Below are 24,260 nucleotides of genomic sequence, written 5' to 3'. Positions count from 1 at the left end.
TACAAAATATAAGGATATTGGTATTTATCGATATTCAATTTCTAGATATGTATCGTGGATATATTCTTCTTTTTGGAGATATTTAACATTGTTTCACATGCAAATATTATAGATATATCCAAAATATCGATAAATATCATGAATATTGTGGATATTTTTTGATATATTATGATACATTATTTATATTTATTTAAAATATAATGATAAATATTAAATAAAATTGTTATATACACAAAATATCTTTATCCGAATAGATATCTCAAAATATCACAAATATCATCAAAATTCATCATCGCCGAGATATCCGATATCTCATATTTGGTACACCAATATTGATATTTTCGATATATCCACCGAATATTGAACCCCTTTTTTCAGATATATCGAATTTCCGATATAAACTTTATATATCTTTATAATTGATATTTCGGATAATCGATATATATTGACCCCATTTTAAATATAAATCCGATATTTCCAATATATATGGATATTTTTTAAATAGTTTGGACTGGTGGACGCAATATATCTTTATTTTTAACCCGTACTATGGGCCTTGCTTCAATACAGAAGAATTGTTCCTAGAAACAATTTGTAGAATCCTTTCATCCATCTTCCAATTTTATATAAGTAACCATACCAAAATAAATAAAAATGAACAGACGTATATACATCAACTTGCGTGAGTGTAGTGTCAGTGTGTTCATGTCAGTACATCAAAGACAGTGGCCAACCCTTCTTCAGCTCACCGCGAAAGGGATGTAGGGCAATGTGCTGGTAAATCACAGTGAACAAAACTCTTTGTGCCATTTCAGTTAGGCATTCACCATTATGCTACATCTTACCGAGAGAGCTGAAACAATTGAAAGCACTATTACTATGAGAATGAAACATTCTGAAATGAAAGCAAACATGTTACTGCATGCGGCTATAATACATAAAGGACAATACAAAAGTTTACCCTAGCTGGAGCAGCAGCAACAACAATGCAGCAGCAGCACCCAGCAGTAACATCAGCAACAGAGCAGCAACACCCAACAGCAGCAGCATTACACACCACCAGTCACTTGACACACACAAGTCACTACCAGTCCACACACACCACCGCCAGTCACTACACACACCACCACCACACACACACCAGTTAACACACACCACCACCAGTCACCACCACACACAGCAGTCATCACCACACACACACAGCAGTCACCACCACACACACACACCACCACCACCACCACACACACAACAGTCACCACCAGTCCACACACACACACACACACAGTCACTACACGTCTACACACACACACACCATTCACCACATACACACACACCAGTCCACACAACACCCACAAGAGTCCACAGTCCACAGTCCACACTCCCATAATCATGCAAAATGCAGAACCACATGCACGCATACAACCATACACAATCACACTACCATAAACAAACCTATGATAAGAAAGAAAAAGGATCCCGGTGGATTTGAACCACCATCACCTGGGATGCATGAAGATGGCACTCCAACTCCCAAGAGCTCTCCCATTTGAGCTAAAGATCCATTATGTATTTTCTATGTTAAGTACAAAAACACACAGACTAACCCAACAATTGCTATTAGATAAATCCATAACTGCATCTCAAAACACGGTATGTCTGCCTCCCACCATTATGTTCACAAATCACACTCTCTTCTTCTTCTTTAAACCATGAGACTACCATTTAAGTTATTTACACCAAACCATACAATTTCTATGATAAAATTTAGCGACAAATAAACTCAACGAATGTGAATCAAATAAAATCAAAGAAAAACATAATAAAAGAAAAGTCTGGGAAGTCACATGAGCTTCCACAGTCTTTCAAGAATGTAAACGAATTCGTTCTAGAATATCATATTATCATTTTCATATAAAAGACTGAATTAGTAGTACCAACAGCTAAACTAACATACTTTCGAAGTCAAGACAGATGAACTAATATGTTCAATTCTTACTAGTGTTCTGTTGAATTATTAATTAACAACTAGAGTTTGAATTAAAAATTAGTAGATACATGCTATTAAATTATAAACACCTAACAATTTAATCAAAACAGTGGTTAAACATGGGCATTGAATTCAAACCAAATCAAGAGAGAGAGATGGAACTGAAACACACAAATAAAAACTACTCACAACAACTTTATGAGTTCATTTATAGCACCTCTAGCTCCATCTAGAGCACTGAGGAGAGTTTTTGTTGATGATTTGAGGGTGGGGCTACTTTCACGTTCGTTGAGTTTGTAATATTGGAATTGTTCCCCTTTCTATCCTTATTTGCCTGGTCTGGCACTTCAACTTCTCTGATACAGTCAATTCTCCGATAATCATTAACAAGCCAGGGCAAGCATTCTCCCAACAACACCTAAAGACACAACATTTGGAATCAGATACGTCTTCCAATGTCCAGTATTCCTATTCCAGCCACCTAATGACATTTCATACCAACAAAGATTCAAGTCTCCATTGGGAAAACTATCAGAACAACTCCAAATCACAATCTTATACTGATTGTTAATATCATCGTAGACTCTGCAACAACTACTTACAGTGTATGGGGCAACATTAGATCCAAAACATCAAAAGAAGCCCGGGGCCATAATTCACATTTCTCAAACACTAAAGAACTAAAAAAAAAAATGTGCCATCCTCTAATGATCAGCAATTGACTAGAAGAATTGCAGACAAAGTGAAATGGATGGGCTCAATATAAGGGACTCATTCATCACAAAGGCACTGAAAGCCAAAGAGATATATATTTAGTCCCATACAATGCACACTAATTAATTTGTCTATGAATTTAACTTAATTATTATTATTTTATTACATTGAAAACCAGAGTGAACAGAAATTTTTTCAGTTGGAACTTGGAAGAGAAGAGGGCTAGTTTGGGGTATTTATATAATAAAATTCTGGGGTTTAGGGTTTAGGGTTTAGGGTTTATGTTGGAATGGGCTTTATCTAAGTCCAACTTGAATTGGGCTTTGGTTGTTGGACTTGAAGCCCACTGATTTTCAGTTTTATACTGCTATTTCAATTCTGTTTTAGAGTACGAATCTAACAATATTTGGACATCTACTATTTATATATATATATATATATTTGGACGTGAAAATTGTTATGGAAGAAACTAACGTTCATGATAATCTAATGGAGACATGTAAAGATAATAATTCTTCTTCTTCTTCACCACTTTCTTTGTTTGATTCTTTAAATATTTTGACTGGAGTTTCTATAGACACTCTTAGTGCATGCAGACAAGTATGTCGAGAGTGGTGTACGCTTACTCACGAGTCATACTTCACTAGTATGCATTGTGAAAAGAAGAGAATTATATTAGGTTACTACATACAAAACAACAAAATACGTTCTTCCGCCACCTTTGTGTCACCAAATCCATTGCCGTCCACAATTTCTAGTATGTCTTTGAAATTTTTACCTACTCGTTTTCCAAATATTGTAGCGAGTTCAAGTGAAGGATTGTTATGCTGTGTGAGTGGCCAGGACATGCGAATTCCACAATACTATGTATGCAAGCCTACTACAAAAGAATGGAGAACAATTCCGAATCCGAAAACATCATACTTCACAGAAAAAATTGTGATGGTGGCTGTATCCAATCCTGTTCGCTTCATCATTGTTCGTTTCTCCAGTCTCAGGCCCAACTTCTGGTATGATAATTTTACTCAATCTTGATTGTATTCTTTGTTTTCATAGTTGAAATTTTAATGTGGCATGGAAGTGATGGAACTTACATGGCCCTCAACACAAAGCCCATCTCTAACACTCTACGTTTTTGCAATGCAGCAACAACACTCTCCGTATTGAAATTTTTGATTCGAAGTATAACCGATGGAGAAGATCCAAGGACATAAAGTTACCTCATCCCACATTGATATTGTGTGGTTCTGCCATTTTCTCCAATGGAGCTTTTCATTGGCTCACAAATGATGATTACGTATTTGCATTTGATCTGAATGAAGAGAACTGGAGAACTATTTTACTACCAGAAGAAGTAGTAGTAATGGGTGAGAAAAATCAAAAAGAACTTGTGAAGTATGAAGGCCATCTTGCGCTCTTCTCTGTAGGAGATGAATGGATTGATCTTTGGGTTTTGGATGCAACTGGATTCTGGAACAAGAGAAAAACAGTAGTCGTAAATAATCCTGACCAATGCATTAATTTTTCTGATCTCTACACATCAGATGTTGCATTCACAACAGGTTTCGACAAGGCAATGTGGTACAACTTAAATAACCATAGCCGAACAGAAGTCGCAGTTAAGGACTATATTTGCCCTCAAGATGAGATGTTGCCATTTCGATCTGACTTAGAGTATTGTTTTCTAAGTAGCTATTGAGTTTGATGTTTAGTAACTTTGTTGTTGTTACTTGTTAGATACTTAGATAATATATTTTATCATTTTTGAATGTTGGATCACAGTCTTTCTCATAACGAGCAGTTTTATATATAGTGTAAGTCTTGCACAACTTATATATTGTCTAAGCGTAAATTAAAAAATTGTGTTAGATCACCACGATGTGAAATTAGTCAAAGTATTCCATAGTCTCATGTTGAAAAAAATAGTTGACCTTTTTTATGATATATTTTTGCCAATAGTATTCCATAGTCTCGCAAACACCCCTAAATCCAAAAACGTACATTTTCATGAAAAATATGAATCCTGATGCATGTAATAAGAGGTGTGGCGACCAGGACATACATTCGCTATACAAATGCTGCAAAACAGAATTGATAGCTTTAGCGTAGATAAGAAACAGTAATCAAAAGATTCAAATCATCTAATGCTAAAATTGTACAGGAATTTTGCACAGGGTTTATTTGTTGATACACTATCAAGGAAAAATGTGAATCAAATTTTGTGCAGTGTTTTCTCTACCAACCACATAATACATTAAGGAACAATAAATAAAAGAATGGGACTATGGGAGGCCAGACCAGCTGGCAAAAAAAAAATGACACAGTGTATCTATACAGTATGTTACAAATACCATGAAGATTTCTAGGTACAAGGAAGACAACACCATTTCTCAATCATCTGAAACAGCCACTGGAAAGGGTTTGGAGGGTCTTCTTCTTCTGTAGATGCAGTAGGCACTGGAAGCTCTTGGGGCAAATGCCGATGAAAAGCATCCACCGCCGCTGCAACACCGTCTTCATTCTCTATCTTCTGCGCTAATTGATTTGCTTGTTCCTTGACCTTGAAAGACCAACAAATCATTCTCTCACCAAAAAAACACTAATATATGTACATTAGTGATTGTTAATACTCCAACAATTAGGGTAATAATATCATTTTCCTTTGGATGTATTTTAATATACAAACTCGTCCTAGCCCAATCTCGGGTCTTGGGGGTATGCAAAGAGACCTCCTGGGAACTTTAAATCTTCGGAAAATTAAGTGAAGACATGAATCCCAAGCCTTGTAAACATTACATCAAATTTGAGCATCAGACTACTAACTGCCCGATGATAAAAATTATGAACTGCTCGAAGTTGGAACCAAGGAATTTTTTTTTTTTTTGAAAAAGTTGATCAAATACATGTTGCCTTTGTTGAACCACAAAAGATTGAATTTTGTTCTCAAAATAACAAATCAGGTTTTCTTCTAAAATCAAGAATTTGTTTTTCACTTTCTATTTATGGAAATTGAACTTCGAAACATCAATAACTTGAAAGTGTTTGGAGAATAAACTCCAAGCCAGTACAAAAGTGATTCAATTTAAATGTGCACCCACCTGAGTTATCTGACTCTGTCGTTCTAAATAGAAAATCTGTTACATACATTGCGTAATATCATTATGTTATCCAATACCTTTTCAAACTTTGACGGTTTTAAATTGAGAAAATCATGAAATTTCTATCAAAGCCTGTCCAGAACTGGTGTAGAAACCAAAACGTAATACAGCAAAAAAGATACAGTTAAATGACGAAGTCCATTACACACAGAACTGCTGCAATCTATAAATCTATACCATATAAGTCCACTCAGAACTTTAAGCACGCGTCTCTTGCCCCTATCACAGAATGGCTACCCATGCACTGAAGGGAAGAAAGTTTGTATTGTTTTCTTCACCAATATGCCATGTGCAATAGTAACTTATTATATTTTGAAAGAAACAAATAAAGTATAATTAGAATGTTATTTTTTAGAAAAAAATGCTTACTAGCATCCACTTGTCAATTACAAGCTAATAGCTATACATGAATCAATCGCCCAAAGAGTAATAAAGTGAATTTACCTCAGGCTGGAGCATAAATCTTATAGCATTTGAAAGATTTTCAACATTGAGCTCATATATGGGTATTGGTGCAGGTCCAAGTCCTATTTGATGAACTCTATCACCCCAGAAAAATTGGTCGCCAAAGAAAGGTACAACGGTAGTTGGACACTGATATTAAAGACGGGTGTCAGAAAAAGAAAGGAACTCAAAAAATTAAAATAATGACCTATAGAAATAAGAAGAGAGTAAAGATGTAAAGAAGAAAACATTACCCCAGCCCGAAGTCCTGTGGCAGTTGTACCAGCACCACCATGATGGACCTGCATATATTTAATAAAGGAAGAGAATCTAGTTAGGAGGACGGAGGGGGGGGTGTTGAAGTTGTGTAAAATCGACCTTATGTCATCATTGTTGAATCATTTCATATAAATCATCATTGACATACAGTTTCACAATAAAGAAAACAAACAGCAAGACTGCGTCAATGGGCCGGATTAGTGGATCTCGTTTACTACGAAAGCATAAAAGTTTCAAAATTGACAATCGACCATAACAATGGAAGAAAACAGAACTCACCACCGCTGCACATTGAGGAAACAACCAGTCATGAGGACAATCTTCGAGAAGGAAAACGTTGTCAGGAACTTCTAGAACTGCAGTACACATTTTTGTTAGAGACGTAGTTATTGTGAGCAGAGCCATGTTGCACGATAAAACAAAAAGCACAATAGTCTATAATATGGTGCCGCTAAGTTGTTACTTGATTTGCTTAAAATGGACATTTAACGATCATGGCGCATGTGGGAAAGCTTGGTACCTAGTTACACAATACACACACATCAAAAGAAAAGTATGGATAAATACTTACATATGCCTAGATCTCCCCAACCTCGGTCAATTATCCCTCTTTGTCCTGTATCTTTCAAGGCCTCCAAAATAACAAGTGTAATCTTCTTGGCATCTTCAAGGGGCTGAACAATAAAAAAGAGGTACTTCTTCACTTAAAAGATGGCTCAAAACCACAAAGGCCCAAACAAATTAACTGACTCAAACCCTTAATCAGATAGAAAGCAGCTCTTACAAAAATAAAATAAAATAAAATAAAATAAAAAAATCAAGTAATGTGACATTCACTAACAAAGTTAAGAGAGAACAAGAGTTTCAGCCTTTAAGTGAAAAGTGTCTTTTGAAAACTTCAACCACAAACACCAGGCTAACCTTCTAGTTTACCATTAATGCAATCATCTCTCAAGTACTGACTTAAAATCTTTACCAATGAACATATACAAGGAAATGAGAGATGCACTTAACTAAAGCTAATGGCTGCTAAAGCATTCAACATACCATGCTTCCAAACCCTATATATATAGGCATTGATCCTCCTTGAATCCATTCCAAAAACTGCGTATCTGGTAGATGCTTCGCTCCAAGGTTCAAGAAACAAAAACCAACAACATCTACCGTGACACCCCAATCTGCACATCACGTAATGGTACTCAGTCCCTTCACAATGTCAGCGACATGAAAAATCAAACAGTAAAAGTCTCAATCGGTCAAAATTAAGTGTGTATACCAGCTAACAACTGAAGCCTCTGATATAAGAGAAAAGAAAATAAAGAGCTAGATCAGGCTCATTTGATGTGAATACAAATCCAGGTTATCAAGCAATTAGTGGTGCTACATAATACTGGTTACAATCATTACAAATGCTAGGTTAGCGTAGAGAGAATTAACTTCTAGCAAATCTCATTCCTGAATTTCCATATTACACTTAAGAATGTGCAGAATAATTTGCAGTATAGAACCTTTTATTTTGCAAAACTGAGATTGACTAACAATACACAAAATGGTGAACATTGAACAAAATTAAAGCCAACGGTGCAATAGGCTCCATAACTGAATAAGTTTTGACTTTTGACTAAAAAATTTTTCACTAATTGAGAACATAGTTTTCTCATTTTCACCAGAGCCAACATAAGAATCTTTTGAAGGAAATAGTTTATGTAAAAACTTTTCAGTTGAAGCTATATAAATTTGCAAATCATTCAGTGTATCAAGCATGGGATTCATCCTCATCTGTCACTAGGAACGATGCTATAGTCTTACCAGTTTAAAGTAGTCTAGCAATAAAAAGCAATCATCATGAGAGGGGAAAAAAGCTGCTTGAGGACACCATCCTTACCACTTGGCTTTGGCACGAGATGGGGACTCCACATATACCCAGTTGGAAGATGAGATATGGACCCATGGTATGTACTAAAGTATGCAATAGGGGGAAGCTTCAATTTCCTTTTCCTAAAATCATTGATGAATGTCCTTATGCCCCACCATATCATCAAGTCCACAATAAGATAGGAAAGCTGAAACCACCATGTATAAGTTGATTTAATTTAGAGGTGAAACAAAGATCAGATCTACATAAGTATAACAAAAAAGTTCACCAAAATTATACCCGATAGCCAGCACTCTGAGGTACGCGTGCCAAAGGATGAGGAAATTCATGAGTCGGCCTGCCTATTAGTAACAGATGTAAGAACTATGAAAGTGTGAGAATTAACCAGCGAATAATCTGAGATCAAGTTTTGGCAAATTTCAACGACAACTGCAGCACAGACATCTTCTTCACTTTTAACCCCAAATGTTTTGAGATACTACACTAACATTTTATGGCACATAATGAAATTTGATGAACAAATGTTGCATAGGTTAACTAGTTGATACTTAAATGACCAACAGGAAAGATCTTAAAAAAACTAGATATGCTTCTAGAGCATAACCGTTTTCTTTTAAACCAACATCAGAACAATCAATTCATCACTGTACTTGGCCAGAATCACAGGATTCCTTGTGATTGTTAAATGCCAAATCAAATTTGGGATAGAGACAAAAAAGTATACTGTTAATGAAGCATAACAAACTGTGACTACAACCAAACCTCCTGACCCTCGTCAGATGGTCTTCACTCAGAAGAGACTACATTTTAAAACTTGCCATGCTAGAGACTATTTATAGCCGTGCATAAATCCATATCGTGATTTCTCTTGTAGATATCAAAAATTAAACTAAAAGTGAAGTTTGACAAAATACACATTGAAATTAAAAAAATCTATTGCTGTAATGCTTGAAGTTGAAATCATTACTCACGTCCAGGGCATTGTGAAGAAGATGTGAAGAGGAACACCAAGAGCTTCGGCAACATGTGCATGCCCTACAGTTATAAGCACACGAGGTTAAATCAGACCACCAATAACATGTTTTTATGTATGCTCTTCTGCTCTATAAATTAAATTATGCAAGGACCACCAACAAATCATTTGTAGAGGTCGAAGTGTGAATATCCATTGTAAAGAGCAGTGCACAGAACAGTAAAAGTCAGTTTCTGACGACTGTTTTGGATCTAGAATGATTCCAACACAGATCAATTAGCAAGTTAGCATCATCAGAAATTGTGAATCTATGTGTAGGTGTCAGAACCTAATACCGAAAATGGAAGTCATACTTGAGACAGGAAGAGTTCCAGCTAAGAGGTTCAAAAGGATTTGATCAAAAGACCTGTAACACAAAACCCTAAATAAACCTAGACAAGTAAATTAATTAATAGAGAAACAATAGTGCTTTTTCAAAATGAAATAAAACACAATAAAAATGAAATTTAACAACATTAATGTGTGTGTGTGTGTGTGTGTTGTTGTTGTTGGGGGCGGCAGTTTTAAGGAGGGCATGCAGCAAGGGAAGGGACTTTTGGAACTATACAGTAATATATAAGTTCCAAGGTACACAACTCACCATATGATGGAGGGTTTGCAATAATTGCCTGAGCCCTAAAAGGAGCGCCAGTGTCCATATCAGGTTCTGTGCATGCTGGAAGCAGAGAATCAATAATGGTTTTCAGCTGTTTTCTCTGTACAGATATTTCACCAGGAGCAGATGGAAGAAATCCCTTATTTCTTGCCATATCTGCAATATAAAATTGGACTTGAGAAATGACAAAGGGGAAGTTTCCACAACTGGAGCAACTTCAATTGATACAGAATATTAAAGCTTCACTTCTTCAATAAGCATCAGTCTTGACAACACTGCTAAAATCTTTTCCTTCATATTCCATCAAATAGATGTGCCAAATATGTTAATGTATATGTCTCAACGGCAATGGTATTAGACTCTAGACTGTAATACCAGTCCCCGTGAGAAGAATTATGGTCATGGTTTGTGTCAAGATTAAGTTATGAAAACTGTATCTCTCCTATTCATGGTCCTTCAAGAGTCAAGACACCTATCACAATTGTCTTTCCCTGTTTTGCTTTTAATCTTTAATAATCTATCTTATAGCTTTGATCGTTATATACTTCTTGTTAAACTTGAAAATCTACCAAAAAAAGATCATACTAGGAAATTATTGTGTTCATTCAGCATTTGTTTATGATATGTTGACTAGATTTCCGTCTTAAATCAATTAGAACAATACAAAGTTGGAAGCGGAGGAAAAAAAAGTGCAATGCTAGGGACCTCTTACATCCTGCTAAAATTCGAGGATCGCCACCGAGAGGGTAAAATTCTATACCAGCCGACTTCACAAATGTGCGAAAGTTAGAATGAGTTGCCAATCTAACATAATGTCCAAATTCCTGCTCCCAAAAAAAATAAAAAAACAGTGTCAGTAACAAACTGGATAGAGGAGCAATATGCAGTGATCAAGACCTTACAAGATTTGCATACTGCAAGACAAGAAATTCAGTCTAGAAAAGCTATAGCAACTGCCAAACAGAATTGGAGCAAAACAACAGTTTACACAGATGCCAGATCAAAATACATACTAGACTTCATAATAAACCAAAACCAACGAAAAAATACAGCAAACTGAAAATTACAGGAATGCCTCCACCTGGTGATTCGACTTCATGCTAAACCACCAGAGATGAAATCACTAATTTCTGACAATGATGGCAGCAGATTTCTTACAATGTTCTTGATCCCTCTTGCTGCTCGGTTCACCCACTCTGCCACCAAGTTGAAATACTTGGGTTCAGAGTTGGTTATCGAGGTTTCATACTCTTAAAATCAAGCAAAGAAGACAACGAGAAAAATGACAGAATGAGGGAAAGCGAGTATGTGTTCACATGTCACAAAAGCACTAGATTGCTTGAAAAAAAATGGGTACGTGCTGATCCAAAAACATTTCCCTGAAAGTATAGATACCCTGACTACAAATCCAATATTGGGATTGGACAACACTGAGGTCAAAAAACTAAATTCTTGAGGAAACCTTTTTAAAAAAATTACTATTGGTTATATGAAATTTCATTTATACAAAATGACAATAGAACCTAAAGAAGGAACCCCCTCTACTTCCTCAATTACCATATGTATTATGTACTTCTTTATAAGAACAAGTTTGGGACAGGAACAACCAACATATGAGTATTCTGTCATGTGAATAGGAGAAAGAGGATTAACTTAAAGGTCATTGCTGTGATTTTGGCACTATATTTACTTAAAAGCCATATCCTAGCACCAAAAACAAGAGGAAATCACTCAAATAAGAAAGATTAAATTATTTAAGAAAAGTTTCATGAGTGACATGCCTGAAGTCTCTTCGCTATAGCTAAAAAAGGCTGAACATCCCCTCTAGTTCCAACTACTAGAATTGCTATTTTCAATCTTGGAATTGCCCTGCTTGACTCAATTTTGGTGCCTTGAGTATCCTCGTGTGTCACATTAACAGCATCTATTTCTAACAATTCTGATGCAACGGGTGCACTTTGAGCTACATCAACCTCCACCGTCCCATCATTCTGGATTTTAACAAGGTTCACAATAATCTGTTTCTGAGACCCAAAATGAGTGTTTGAGTTAAATATTGATGGAAATAAGGAGATCAACACTCTACTTAACAATTTACATGAAGGAAGCGGAACCGTATGAGGCCACCAAGTGGACACCGCAATAGCAAATGAGAACAAAAAGAAAATGATAACAAATGTAAGCATATAAAAAAAATGTATGTAAGTACTCTTTACAGAAAACATACTGATAAAAAAAAAAAAAAAAAAAAAACCCCATTACGGGCGCTTTGCAAAATTGGACATGTTTCACATGGAAGTACATTTGAAGTTCCACATGTATGTCCTCGTACCATACACTTTCAAATACTCTAGAAAACTAATCAAGTGAGCGGAGCGAATGTTTTTGGGAGGGTTGGGGGTACGTGGGACAAAAGGTAGTTTGGTAGGTTTCTGTATGTCTGTCCTCACCTATGCCTCTCTCACTCTCTTCCTCTCCCTCCTTCCTTCCCTCTCCCCAACCAAAAACCCATCTCTCCCTCTCTCTTCTCCACCCTCCGCTCACGCCCCCACTGCTTAGCAGTTATCTAGTATAAATAAATACAAGTAAGCATGAAAACCACTAAACAATCAGACACTGATGTTTACCTTTTCACGATCCGACAATTTATCCAACTTCAACCTGGAAACGATACCATCACTCCCCTCTACTAGCATATCTTTACAAGTGTGCACTGGTGCATTATAACAATACTCCAAAGCTTCACAAAAAAAAAAAAAAAAAAAAAAAAAAAGTTTCACAATCAGCATAAGTTTGATACAAGTACGTACATTTAATTACATGAAATCACAAAGAAAGTGTTTCATAACTAGTTACGAACCTGCTTGACTAGTCGACGTGCCGACGACGGAATTGGCAACTTCACTGCTCTCCATTTCAGGCTCTGCTCTATAAATAAAAACCAGTTAAAAATGGACTATGAAAATATATAGCATGATGACTGCATGAGAGTTTGAGACACAAGCTCTTTTTGTCAGTGTCTAAACTAACAGTCAATCAAGAATGAAACACAGTTCAAAAGTAGCGCACGTGTACAACCCAATTCGAGCTCATCACCTAATTCAAAAGTTTCCAGTTATGGAAAAAAATTAAATTGAAACTCTTTTTTGTGTTTTTTTGGGTATTATAGTGCGGAACTAATACGGCGGCTCTTATTATTACAGACTTTATTAATATATAAGTTGCTGAATCATAAATAGGACATGTCATAAACTCATATAATGTTGTACTGGTATAGTGGTATGTGAGTATGTATACATCTGGAATATACTTTTTGAGATGCTGGACAAAGAGTATTTTTGTTGAAATTTTTATTTTAGGCACGAAAACTGGATTACATGTTGGCATTCATTCATTTAGTTGTAAGGGTGGAATTTGAGCCAAACTCGAGCTCAAATTAAAGTTGGTGTAACAAATGAATTTGATGAAACTCGGTTGGTTTAACTCAAATAGTATATTTGTAGTAGGCCTGTCAACGGGTCGGACCTGAATAGGACACACTTAAGTCCAGGCCCGGTCCAAATCATATTTGATATTTTGAGTTTAAACCCAGCCTAGGTCTTATTGGGCAAGTTCGGATTCGGGTCAAGCCTAGATCCGTTAGCAATACATGAAAACTATTATTTTTGTCCACAACTCTTGTGTGGCAAATACAATACTAACCAATATGGCTTCCAATTTTCTATGTCAACTTTCAGTAAATATAATATATATATTAATAATATTAAATATAAAACACATAAACTATTATAAATTTTGGGCGGGCTATTATCGGATCGGATATAGGTATGTCCAGACTTGGCTAATAATCTTATCGGGCTAAATTTAAAGTCTAATTCCTTATCTTATCTTATCGGTTCGGATTCAATCGGGCTTCGGGACTTGTCCCGGCCCATTGACAGCCCTAATTTGTAGTGTAAAATGACCGAGTCACTCGGACTTGGCTCATTTAAGCTCGGCTCGAACTTGCTCGTTTAACTATATAAGCCGAGCTAGAGCTCAATTGAAAGCTCATGTAATTAACGAGCTGAGCTTGAGCATGGTAAAACTCGGCTCGTTTAGCTCAAATTCCACCCTTAATTAGTTGATCCATTCCAGCATACTGCAGGCCGTCCGTCCACTATTCAACACGCCACAGACCACATTGGCGAAAATTTGGTGGGGTAAAAGGAGACGTATACTGAATCAGCTTATTCTACATTCTAGTCTCTCAAAAACAAGGCATGTCGAGGCATATATAGTTATATCTGATGTGAATTGCAAGCTAAACATTGCCAAAATACATTGCGTACATTGTTTTATGAATACAAAAGTGGTAATGATGAGATCACCTATACAGGGTGTATGGACGTATGGTATGGTGGCAACCCTCTGGAACTTTATGAACTGCAACTTTCTTTTCTTTCATTTTTAAGGGAAGTTAGGTACGTTAGGTACAAGTTTTTATAGTTGCCAACTTGCCAAGGGAATGTATTATGGATGTACACACTGGGGGGAAAGTTGTTGTGAGTTGCTAGTTGCAACACAGAGTTCAGTGAAAAGGCACCATGAGAGAAAAGTGGGCATTTGAGGAACAGTTTAGCTGTTTAGGAACCCAAAGCATCCTCAGGGATCAATAAAAACTGGAGGGATATTTGTTTTCCTTAAATTACCTAAAAAACATGAACTAAAGGTTTACAGCAGTGATGGACATGAAAAGAGCACTACTAAACAAAAGATATAACTGAAGTACTAGATGTTTATTATAGCCCATTATAGAAATATTCAACATTCTGATCAGGTCATGACTGGTCTACATATTACATGAATGGTAAAAACAAGTACCAGCAGCTTAAGTAGCACCACAACAGCAAGACGCTTCTACTTGGTTCAGCCGGACCACAGATGAGGCAACTCATAGTTTGGTAGCAGTGCCTAAAGAATTGGCAACGTCAATCACAAATCGGTAATGGACATCAGCTTTTGAAAGTCGTTCGATAGCTGTGTTGAGGTAGTCAAACTTTATCAGCTCAATGTCAGCTGTAATGCTGTGTTTTGCGCAGAAGTCCAACATTTCCTGGGTTTCTTTTATCCCTCCAAAGTTGCTTCCTCCAACTAGCTTCCTACCTATAACACAAACAAAAGAAAAGTCTATTACGAAATGCTCTTAAAACTGATTTTGTGGGTGTTGTTTATGGTGCAGAAGCTAAGAACTACTGCCATATTTCCTCATGAATTGTGCGCAATGGGGCAATGAAAATGGTGTGCAGAAGAGAGTGGATGTTACAATAACGTGAACTTTCAATCAAGTAATTAACTACGATCAATATATCATAATTTCAACCTACCCATAGTCAATGCAAACATTGGTAGCTGCAAGGGCTTTTCTGGCAACCCTACTGAAGCTAGCTTCCCGTTTGTCTTCAAAAGACTGAGAAGTGGAGCCAAGGGATGAACCGCAGACACTGTGTCAATAATGTAGTTCATACTACCTATAGCCGCCTACAGTGCAGAAGCAGGAAAGTTTATGATTAGTGTAATCTGTATCAATGTTGTTTTAAGCATTTGAGCTTACTAGTTTTTTACCTTCATTTGTTCTGGATCCCGACTAACAAGGAAAGCGTCAGCGCCTAGTCTTTCAATTGCTTCCTTCTCTTTCTTAGGAGAGGTACTAATAACAACAACTTTCAGACCAAAGGCCTTGCCCAACTTTACAGCAACGTGACCAAGTCCACCAAGTCCAACCACACCCAAAACCTTGCCAGGTTCTGTCATTCCATAATATTTCATTGGGCTGTACACTGTAATCCCTGCACACAATAGTGGTGCACCTGCATCAAGAGGCAGGTTATCGGGAAAACGGAGGACATAGTTCTGGTCCACCACCACTGAGTCTGAATATCCACCATAGGTCCGGGTGCCATCATAATAGGTGGAGTTATAGGTAAGTATCATCTTAGGGCAGTAGCTTTCCTCGTCTTGTTTGCAGTTGTCACAATTTCTGCAAGAGCTCACTTGGACACCAACACCAACATTGTCACCAACCTTGAATTTTGTCACCCCATTGCCCACACTGGTCACAGTACCTGCGATTTCATGACTGTAGAGAGAAAAACAAAGTAAATACGTGTACATCCCTACTTTGAACAATTTGAGACAAAGCAATCATTCACAAGTGGAAATCCTGATAAATTCTGTGCCGTTGTTGAGGAAATACACAGAGAGGGAACAAAACAAATAAAGAAATAAAAATAAAAATAATTTACACGACTTACTAAAGAATGACAATTGCAATAAAACTAGCTACTGCAAACTATACCAGATCTTTAGGAACTGTGAACAAAATTATTCAAATAAAAAACTCTCTCACTTTATTGAAAATAAAAAATAATTTAAAAATTTTCACGACTTTATATTCACTAAATATTATTTTTTAGAATGACAAAAAATTATTGTCATAATAAAATTTGAAAAACACCGATACTGCATTTTTTTTCAAATAGGATACCATAACCCGTTCGTTAAAACCATCTAGCATCTTTTTATATATTGATTTAGTACAAAAGCACACTGATATATTTGCCACACAACTACTAATTATGTTCTTGCTCCAACATAAAGTTCACCAGGTATGACAAGAGTCCTCGTTTTGTTACATATATTGTTGTCAATCTAGATTCCTAAACACAAGGTTTCTTCATTTTACCAAAGTGGATGCTAATTTACAAGTAAACCCGTGGAACAAATATCAAGTGGACTTACATATGTACTTGGTATGAACAAATAACGTTGACTTCTCAGGAATGATTTGAGAAAAGATAGCCTTACCCTGGAACAATTGGATACTGGGCATTTCCCCATTCATTTTTAATGGTATGAAGATCAGAGTGGCAAATCCCGCAGAAAAGTATTTTTATTGTCACATCTTCCTCACCATTTTCCCTGTAAGTAACAAATACAGTATGATCACAAGATTTCATAGGACTATTACAAAAGTGTAAATACGACATATTGGTAGATATGGTTTGACTTTTATTAGTTGAGCTTGCACATTTGCCCCTCGCCATTAACTGGATTATTAGTAATCTCACAGTTCTCACCTACTAGATTTATCAATTAAAAAACATATACACTAATTAATGTCCATTAAATCCGGTAATGTTGATTCTCTTTGACATTTTCGTTTTTGAGAAAAATAAAGGGTTAACTAGTATTAACACATGAGCCAAGTAGATTTCCTCTCTGGCAAATTAGAGTTTCCCCAAAAAAAAAAAATTGTGTATTTTTAGAGAGAGATCCTAATTTCCCATCCAACGGGAACATATCCTAATTGGCTCATCTCTAGTAGGGGTTAACTCTTAACCCAAAATAAATCATAAGTAAAAAGTTGGACACATGGTAGTGTTTCATGACTCTCAAATGTTGATCCAGGCATGGTCACAGCCTCACAGGTTTCTAACAATCATTTGTACCAAACAATTCCAGTGTGTCTACTAACAATACAATTTATTTCTGCCATCTTTAAGAAAATCCCACATTGAAATTTAATGAATTTCGGTTTTTGAATTTGTCGAAATTCCAAAAATTCCGAAATTCCAAACTATGCTAACAATAGCGACCATTGGATGTGTGATCCAACAGTTTAGAAATATAACATCCTCTCATCTTCTCTCTCATCTTTTTTGTTCTTGATTTTCAGACTATTGGATCACACATCCAACAGTCCCTATACTCTCATCCCTATGAAAATATCCTCGGGTAGCTAGAGCATTAAGAAAATCCCACGTTGATAATGTTTAATGATATAAATCATATAATTACGTAAATTAATAATAAAATAATACACAAAAACAACGTGACAAAATGTAAACAGAATCTAAAGCACAAACAAACAAACAACCAAAGAGAAAGAAGTATTTAGACCTTCTAGAGAAATGGAAGGGGAAAGGACACCAGAGTTATCTTTTGCAGCCCATCCAAATGCCTTCACAGGGTGTTCTTGTTCTGGAGATTTCGACATTATTATTATTTTTAGTTTCTTTTGGGTTGAAGATATATAGATATATATAGAAATGTAACTCACTTGAGGAATCTGTGATCACTTCTCGATTATAAAAGAGAGCAGAAGAGTGGGTGGTTGAATGCCATGCAATTGAATGCCTGGCAGAAGAAGTAGGAATCATTAAAAACTACTCTCCGTAAACCAAGGTTGCGGATGTGGAAACTTATTAGCTATACTTGCGTACATTTTTACAGCCACACCGTTCACCCATGGACCAATCCAACCACTTGAAACATGTGATGTTCAAAAGCTATTTTAATCGTTTTGTGCCATATATTGGTTGTTGCTACTTGCTCCGATAAATTCGCCTATCAACGTTTTACGACTTTTACTACAACTAGGGGTGTCAAAGGTCTGGTTCTGGTCTGGTTCTTAGTGTAGTAAGAAAAACAGTTCAGTTCTGGTCCGGTTTTTAGTGTTGTAAGAACTAAGAGCTATTTAATTTTACGGTTTCGGTTCTGGTTTTGATTTTTTGCGGTTTTTAAAATTGTGAAACCATTTCATAGTGGGTATTTCCGGTTCAGTTTTTTTAATATTCACTACTTACACACATTTTTTATTGATTTTATTAACAAATGTGTACTAACAACACAAAAATACGGCACGAACGAGTTGTTTTTTTAAATATTTATATAAATAATTATGTCATTCAATAATAAATTAAATATAATAATATATTTAGGGTGATTTTGGACACACTCATAAAAACACTCACGTACCCCCAACTTTAAAATAAATAAATAAAATTATTTAAGACATATTTACGTTCCTAAATTACCATTTTTTTTATTAAGCGTGCCCAAGACAAAACAAGTCATTTATTTATTCTTCTTTCTTTTAAAAAAAATAAAAAATATTATTGAATTTTCTCCAATAATTTACCTCGCTCTCTAACAACATTTCTCTCACCAATAAGCATGATTACAAATCAACAACTAATTATTTTGAATTCTGAAGTGCAAGATTACAAGGTCGTGTGTTGTTGTTGTTTGTTTTTTTTTTTTTTTTGAAATACTCCAAATGAATTTGGGATATATTATTTGATTCAAGCGGTTATTGGGGCATGACAAAAACTTTTGTTAGTTATGGGGTATAGGAGTGGTTTTATGGGTGTATCCAAGATCATATTTAAGGTTGTAAGCTTTATTTTTATATTATTTAGAGTCGTGATATCAACAAATCGATCTATTGTTAATACAACACACTCTAAAATTGAACGGCAATATTTGTTTGAGATATCAACTCTATGGGGACACCACCTTTTGTCACTTGGTGAAAAGATATGCACCCCAAGTGTTTTCGTCACCTCTTTGACTCGATAAATACATAATAATAATTAAATAAACTAATAATGAAAAATACAAAGATAAACATGCATCTCGAACAACTGAGCACTCTCTTTACATTTTTCACCGTTTTATCTATTTTTATCTATGATCAGTTTTGTGATTCTTAACTAGATTGTTATAATTTTCTACTTAAATATAGTTGCATGTTAGATCGAATTTGAAATCTTCCAATTAGTAGTTGATTATTTTTTCCTCTTTTTCATTTTGGGTATTAAGCACTAGTTTAGATTGATCAAAGCAGTATTTTTCTTCTGGGCAATCGGATTATGGTGTTGTGATTTATGGATTTCATTCAAATGGGTATTCAAATCCAGGTATTTGAACTTCCGACACTCAAGACCTTGAGTTCGGCGGTTTCAAAACAGGTTATTCGTGTTATTTGGGAAATATTATATTAAACGGTGTAGCTTTGGATGAGTTTTGGGCAAAGCTCTATGGCTTTTCCAAATTAATTCAACTCCATTTATTCGTTTTCGTCAAAGGATACTTCATTGAGATTTTGTACGCTTATTAGGGTTTATTATTTTTCACTTTTGAGAATTATTTTATTATAATGTTTGTTTGCTGTTTAGCTATTATTATTGTTATTATATTTTTTGTCGAGTCAAAAAGGTGATGAGAGTACTTTGGGTGGCATATCTTTTCGCCAAGTGAGAGAAGGTGGTGGCCCCCATGGAGTGGATATCTCAAACAGATCTTGCAGTTCAGTTTTAGAGTGTGTTGTATTAGCAATAGACTGATATGTTTTTATCGCGACTATATTATTTATAACATTAAATAATATGAAAACTACATATTGTTAGGGGTGTGCATGGGTACCCAATTACCCGAACCGGAACCGGAATTGGAACTATTTATAGCGGGTCTAGATCCTAAAATGTTAGACCCATTTAAAGTGGGTCTTCAAGAACCGACATGATAAAGAACCAAAACCGTTAAAACTGAATAGTAACAGATCGATGGGTACCCGAACCAAACCCGAGAACCGATTAGTTTGATTTTGATATATAGAATTTAGTATTATATTACACTAAATAAAAACAAACCCAAACATTATTATTATATATAATATTATATATAGTATATATTTGTTAGGTGTAAAATTATACTAAATATATATAACATTTAGCATAATAGTGAATGTGTGTTATTAAATGTATCTTTTATAATATTACATTAAATATGTGTATTATAAATATTAATAATAATGTTTACGTGTCTACGTCTATACGTATAGTCGTATACTATGAATTAACTTATGCACTGTCTATATTAACTAATGCATGAATGTGTAAGTGCTTGATATATTACATGTATATATATTAAATAACGAATACGTGTAATGCTAACTAACAATTGTAGTACATGTGGTATTTATTCTATATATAACGCATTACGTATAGTATAATATACATATGTTCGATTTAAAATATACATATACATATAATGTATGAGAATGTATTTAAATTTTTTAGATAACTTTCACATATTATTATTGAATTTAGGACCATTACTTCTTATGAGAGGACAAAAATATCGATGACAAGTGTTATAGTCGTCGTAAACCAACTTTTATATCGGTTATATAACTAAAAAAAATAATTTTAGCAATAAAAATGTATAACCCGAAAAGGAACTGAAACCGGAACCGGAACCGACTTAATTAATGGGTATGGATCCGGGTTTTCAAAATATAAGAAAAAACCCGAAAGAACCAAACCCAATAGAAACCGCTAAAAATAGACCCAGAACCGAAATCGGTAAGAACCGACCTATGAACACCCCTACATATTACATTAATAAATAAAATTTAGTAATATATAAATGAATGTTTTGAGTTTTTATATTATTTATTTTGATATTTTTTATATTAAAAATATGGTTCCGATTCTATATGGTCCGGTTTTTTTAGTACCCATTTTTAAATAGTTCCTAAGAATAAAAACTGGAACCATGATTTTTTTTTTACGATTTTGGTTTCGGTTCCGATTCCGATTAAATGGGCACCCATCGACACCCTTACATACAACAGTCCAAGTAAAATGTCCAAAACAACAATACTACATCGACAATGTAGGCAATGGTTTACGTGTGAGTTAGTGAGTAACATGACACAAATTGTAGGCAATGGTACCGTGACTTAGTTGAAGGCTTAAAGCCCATGGTTGAAAAACCAAATTCAAAATGTTAGTTGTGGACAATTAGTACTCTCCTCGGAAATTCAGAACTATATGATGAGATTGAAAATGTATAAAAATTTTGATAGCTGACAATTCGACATCAGAGTTGAAGCTCAAAATATAAAATAGTAGAAAAGCAAAGAAGATTCATTCAAGCTAGAAATATTTAAAGCGGATCTAAGCAAAGGTGTCATTGCAATTGTTGTCGGTAGTCCTTAAAGCTCCTACTTAATTTTCACTCGTCTTATCCATAATTCGCTAAAGGTATTTACATCCCAACTAGATTGGCACCCCTTTGACAAATTCTCAAGCATTGACACTTTTCCATTAATCAAATTCAAAATGTTAGTTGTGGACAATTAGTACTCTCCTCGGAAATTCAGAACTATATGATGAGATTGAAAATGTATAAAATTTTTGATAGCTGACAATTCGACATTAGAGTTGAAGCTCAAAATATAAAATAGTAGAAAAGCAAAGAAGACTCCTTCAATAAAGATTTAAAGCGGATCTAAGCAAAGGTGTCATTGCAATTGTTGTCGGTAGTCTTTAAAGCTCCTACTTAATTTTCACTCATCTTATCCATAATTCGCTAAAGGTATTTACATCCCAACTAATTAGATTGGCACCCTTTTGACAAATTCTCAAGCATTGACATTACTCCATTAATTATATAAGTTCCTACATTCTTCTATTTTCACGGCAACAAACTTTCGCAGTCTTTATATACTCAGGACAGTTTTGGAGACATCCCAACATTTGCTTGCCGTGAGTTTTGGGATATTACAGTATCCAAATGTTGTAAGTGTTCAAAATTTAAGATTAAAAAAAAAAAAAAAAAAAAAAAATGCTTCGTGGTCAAGCTCTACAGTGGGATGTGGAAACTCAAGATAACCCATTGTCGTTGAATGTTAGAACTCACAACAATTTGCTGTTGTGAAATAGGGAAACTCGTGCCAACTTGCTGCCGGAGACTATCGCGCATGTGTAGGGTTAGGGGTGATAAAAGGGCGGGGCAGCTAGCCCCTACCTCAAATCCTAAAAAGCCCTCATGATTGAGGGCGGGTCAGCCCCCGCCCTATTTGATATTGAGGGCGGGTCGAGTAGGGGTCAAGCATGAAAACTCAAGCCCTTAACCCCCTATCATTTTTAGGGCCAATGAATGAGCCCAGGGCCTAATCTAATTATACTTCACTAGTTTACTATTTTTTTTGTAATTTTTTTTTGTATTTTTATTTTTATTTTTTGTAATTGATTTAATGATATGTATATAAGTATACAAAACTAATTCTTATATCTTTAGAAAAAAATAGATATAGATGGTGGAAGAGATGATATTCTTAAAATATCTACATTTTTAATACTTAACTATGTTGTTAGGTTGGATTTGCTTTATGTATGACTTATATACATATCATTAAATCAATTACAAAAGTGCATATATTATATTATGTTATAATTTATCCCCTATTGAAAACTAATTTAATAAATTTTTATACAATTTAGATAATTATAGTATAATACATAAATATAATGTAAAATAACAAGAAAAATATGGTTTTTTTAGGGTTTACACAAATATATAGTATAATACATAAATTATCACCTCTATTTTGGGTTTACACAAAATAATCATAATTCATTTTTTTTTTTATTTTGAACTATTTTACTCAAATTACAAAATACCTCATATGATATGTGGTAAACTACTATTATTAAACATTATTTGTAGTGAAAATATTTAGTTCAAATAGGGATAATTGTGGTACCTTACATATATAATGTAAAAAAATAAAATATATCTTATCGAAAAAAAATAATCGAGGGCCAAGGAGGGGCTTGGAAGGCCAAATCTTGGGGACGCCTACGCTCCGAACCTAGACCCAATTTCGCCCCCCTAATAAAGCATGAACTCAAATCTGTGAGGGCCAACTTTTGAGGGTTTTGACGCGCATTTTTGAAAGCCGGGTCGGGCCGGGTTGAAGGCACGAGGGCCAAATTATCACCCCTATATAGGGTGTATAAAAATATATAGGAAATAACCATTATTATTATGCTCTTTTGCCAGAGAACTCCTCAAACTTACTTTAATGTACAATGCCACATTCAACACTCCACTTCAAATCGTAACAGTCCACCAAACTTTGACATGGTTGATATTATCACATGGCCCACCAAAACACTTTCCTTTGCACTAAGATGATTCGGATCTAACTCATCTGTGATTGACTCAGTCAGGTTTAGAAGCAACAAACAGGAACCTTGTGCAGTAGGATTACCCACTCGAGTCTCGAGGGCAAGGAACAAAAATCGCCAATTATATCGTTTTTGGGTATACCGATATTGATATATTTGATATATATCCACCAAATATTGAATATATATATTTTTTGATATATATCAAAATTTCGATATAATAATATATATCGACTGATATATCTGATATAAATTGTTGACTGTGACCGATATTGTTGACTGTGACTAAATAATGTTGATTTTGGTCAACATATTATTGATATTTTTGATATAATTCGTGAGCGAGCGAACATTTTGGGAGAAAGGGGG

General features: G+C 35.1%; 3 protein-coding genes and 1 non-coding gene across 7 annotated transcripts; 1 reads left to right on the top strand and 3 right to left on the bottom strand.

Moving 5' to 3' along the window:
• Positions 1 to 2,677: 2,677 nt before the first annotated feature.
• LOC147490600 (small nucleolar RNA snoR99) lies at positions 2,678 to 2,777 on the bottom strand. Its single transcript, XR_015200494.1, has one exon. It is a non-coding gene; the product is annotated as a small nucleolar RNA snoR99 (small nucleolar RNA).
• Positions 2,778 to 3,547: 770 nt separating this feature from the next.
• LOC147490599 (F-box protein At5g49610-like) lies at positions 3,548 to 4,400 on the top strand. Its single transcript, XM_086565392.1, has 2 exons — positions 3,548 to 3,711; positions 3,848 to 4,400. The coding sequence occupies exons 1-2, from the start codon at positions 3,548 to 3,550 to the stop codon at positions 4,398 to 4,400; spliced, it is 717 nt and encodes a 238-aa protein (XP_086421518.1).
• Positions 4,401 to 4,865: 465 nt separating this feature from the next.
• Positions 4,866 to 13,382, bottom strand: UGT80B1 (UDP-Glycosyltransferase superfamily protein). Of its 4 annotated transcripts, none has more exons than XM_086566434.1 (14): positions 12,947 to 13,371; positions 12,714 to 12,826; positions 11,868 to 12,110; positions 10,799 to 10,910; positions 10,072 to 10,242; positions 9,430 to 9,493; positions 8,738 to 8,795; positions 8,468 to 8,645; positions 7,630 to 7,760; positions 7,154 to 7,256; positions 6,862 to 6,938; positions 6,558 to 6,605; positions 6,304 to 6,453; positions 4,866 to 5,261 (listed from the first exon to the last, which is right to left on the bottom strand). In XM_086566434.1, the coding sequence occupies exons 1-14, from the start codon at positions 12,999 to 13,001 to the stop codon at positions 5,064 to 5,066; spliced, it is 1,701 nt and encodes a 566-aa protein (XP_086422560.1). In that variant the 5' UTR covers positions 13,002 to 13,371; the 3' UTR covers positions 4,866 to 5,063. The 4 variants fall into 4 exon arrangements, with proteins under 4 accessions (XP_086422560.1, XP_086422562.1, XP_086422563.1 ...); XM_086566435.1 differs by lacking the exon at positions 4,866 to 5,261 and adding an exon at positions 5,274 to 5,835 and having other exon boundaries at positions 12,947 to 13,382; XM_086566436.1 differs by lacking the exons at positions 11,868 to 12,110; positions 12,714 to 12,826; positions 12,947 to 13,371 and adding an exon at positions 11,168 to 11,274.
• A 1,463-nt stretch (positions 13,383 to 14,845) lies between these two features.
• Positions 14,846 to 18,165, bottom strand: LOC147490597 (putative mannitol dehydrogenase). The gene is given in 6 exon segments (XM_086565245.1): positions 14,846 to 15,231; positions 15,453 to 15,606; positions 15,691 to 16,204; positions 16,933 to 17,046; positions 18,028 to 18,049; positions 18,052 to 18,165. Coding segments are annotated over 6 exon segments (1,089 nt in total). The 5' UTR covers positions 18,125 to 18,165; the 3' UTR covers positions 14,846 to 15,019.
• Between the last annotated feature and the right edge of the window lie 6,095 nt (positions 18,166 to 24,260).

Source organism: Coptis chinensis, chromosome 6, assembly GCF_015680905.1.
Source record: "Coptis chinensis isolate HL-2020 chromosome 6, ASM1568090v1, whole genome shotgun sequence".
NCBI classification, from domain to species: Eukaryota; Viridiplantae; Streptophyta; class Magnoliopsida; order Ranunculales; family Ranunculaceae; genus Coptis; species Coptis chinensis.
This window is presented reverse-complemented; position numbering and strand designations above follow the sequence as displayed.

Excerpts from the sequence above, each read along its gene's own strand:
- LOC147490599 (XM_086565392.1), top strand. The coding sequence starts at position 3,548 with ATGCGAATTCCACAATACTATGTATGCAAGCCTACTACAAAAGAATGG. Across the intron at positions 3,712-3,847 it reads AGTCTCAGGCCCAACTTCTG|CAACAACACTCTCCGTATTG; the intron begins GTATGATAATTT and ends TTTGCAATGCAG.
- UGT80B1 (XM_086566434.1), bottom strand. The coding sequence starts at position 13,001 with ATGGAGAGCAGTGAAGTTGCCAATTCCGTCGTCGGCACGTCGACTAGT. Across the intron at positions 8,796-9,429 it reads TTCTTCACAATGCCCTGGAC|GCCGACTCATGAATTTCCTC; the intron begins GTGAGTAATGAT and ends ACTAATAGGCAG. Across the intron at positions 6,454-6,557 it reads CCACAGGACTTCGGGCTGGG|TGTCCAACTACCGTTGTACC; the intron begins GTAATGTTTTCT and ends CTTTAATATCAG.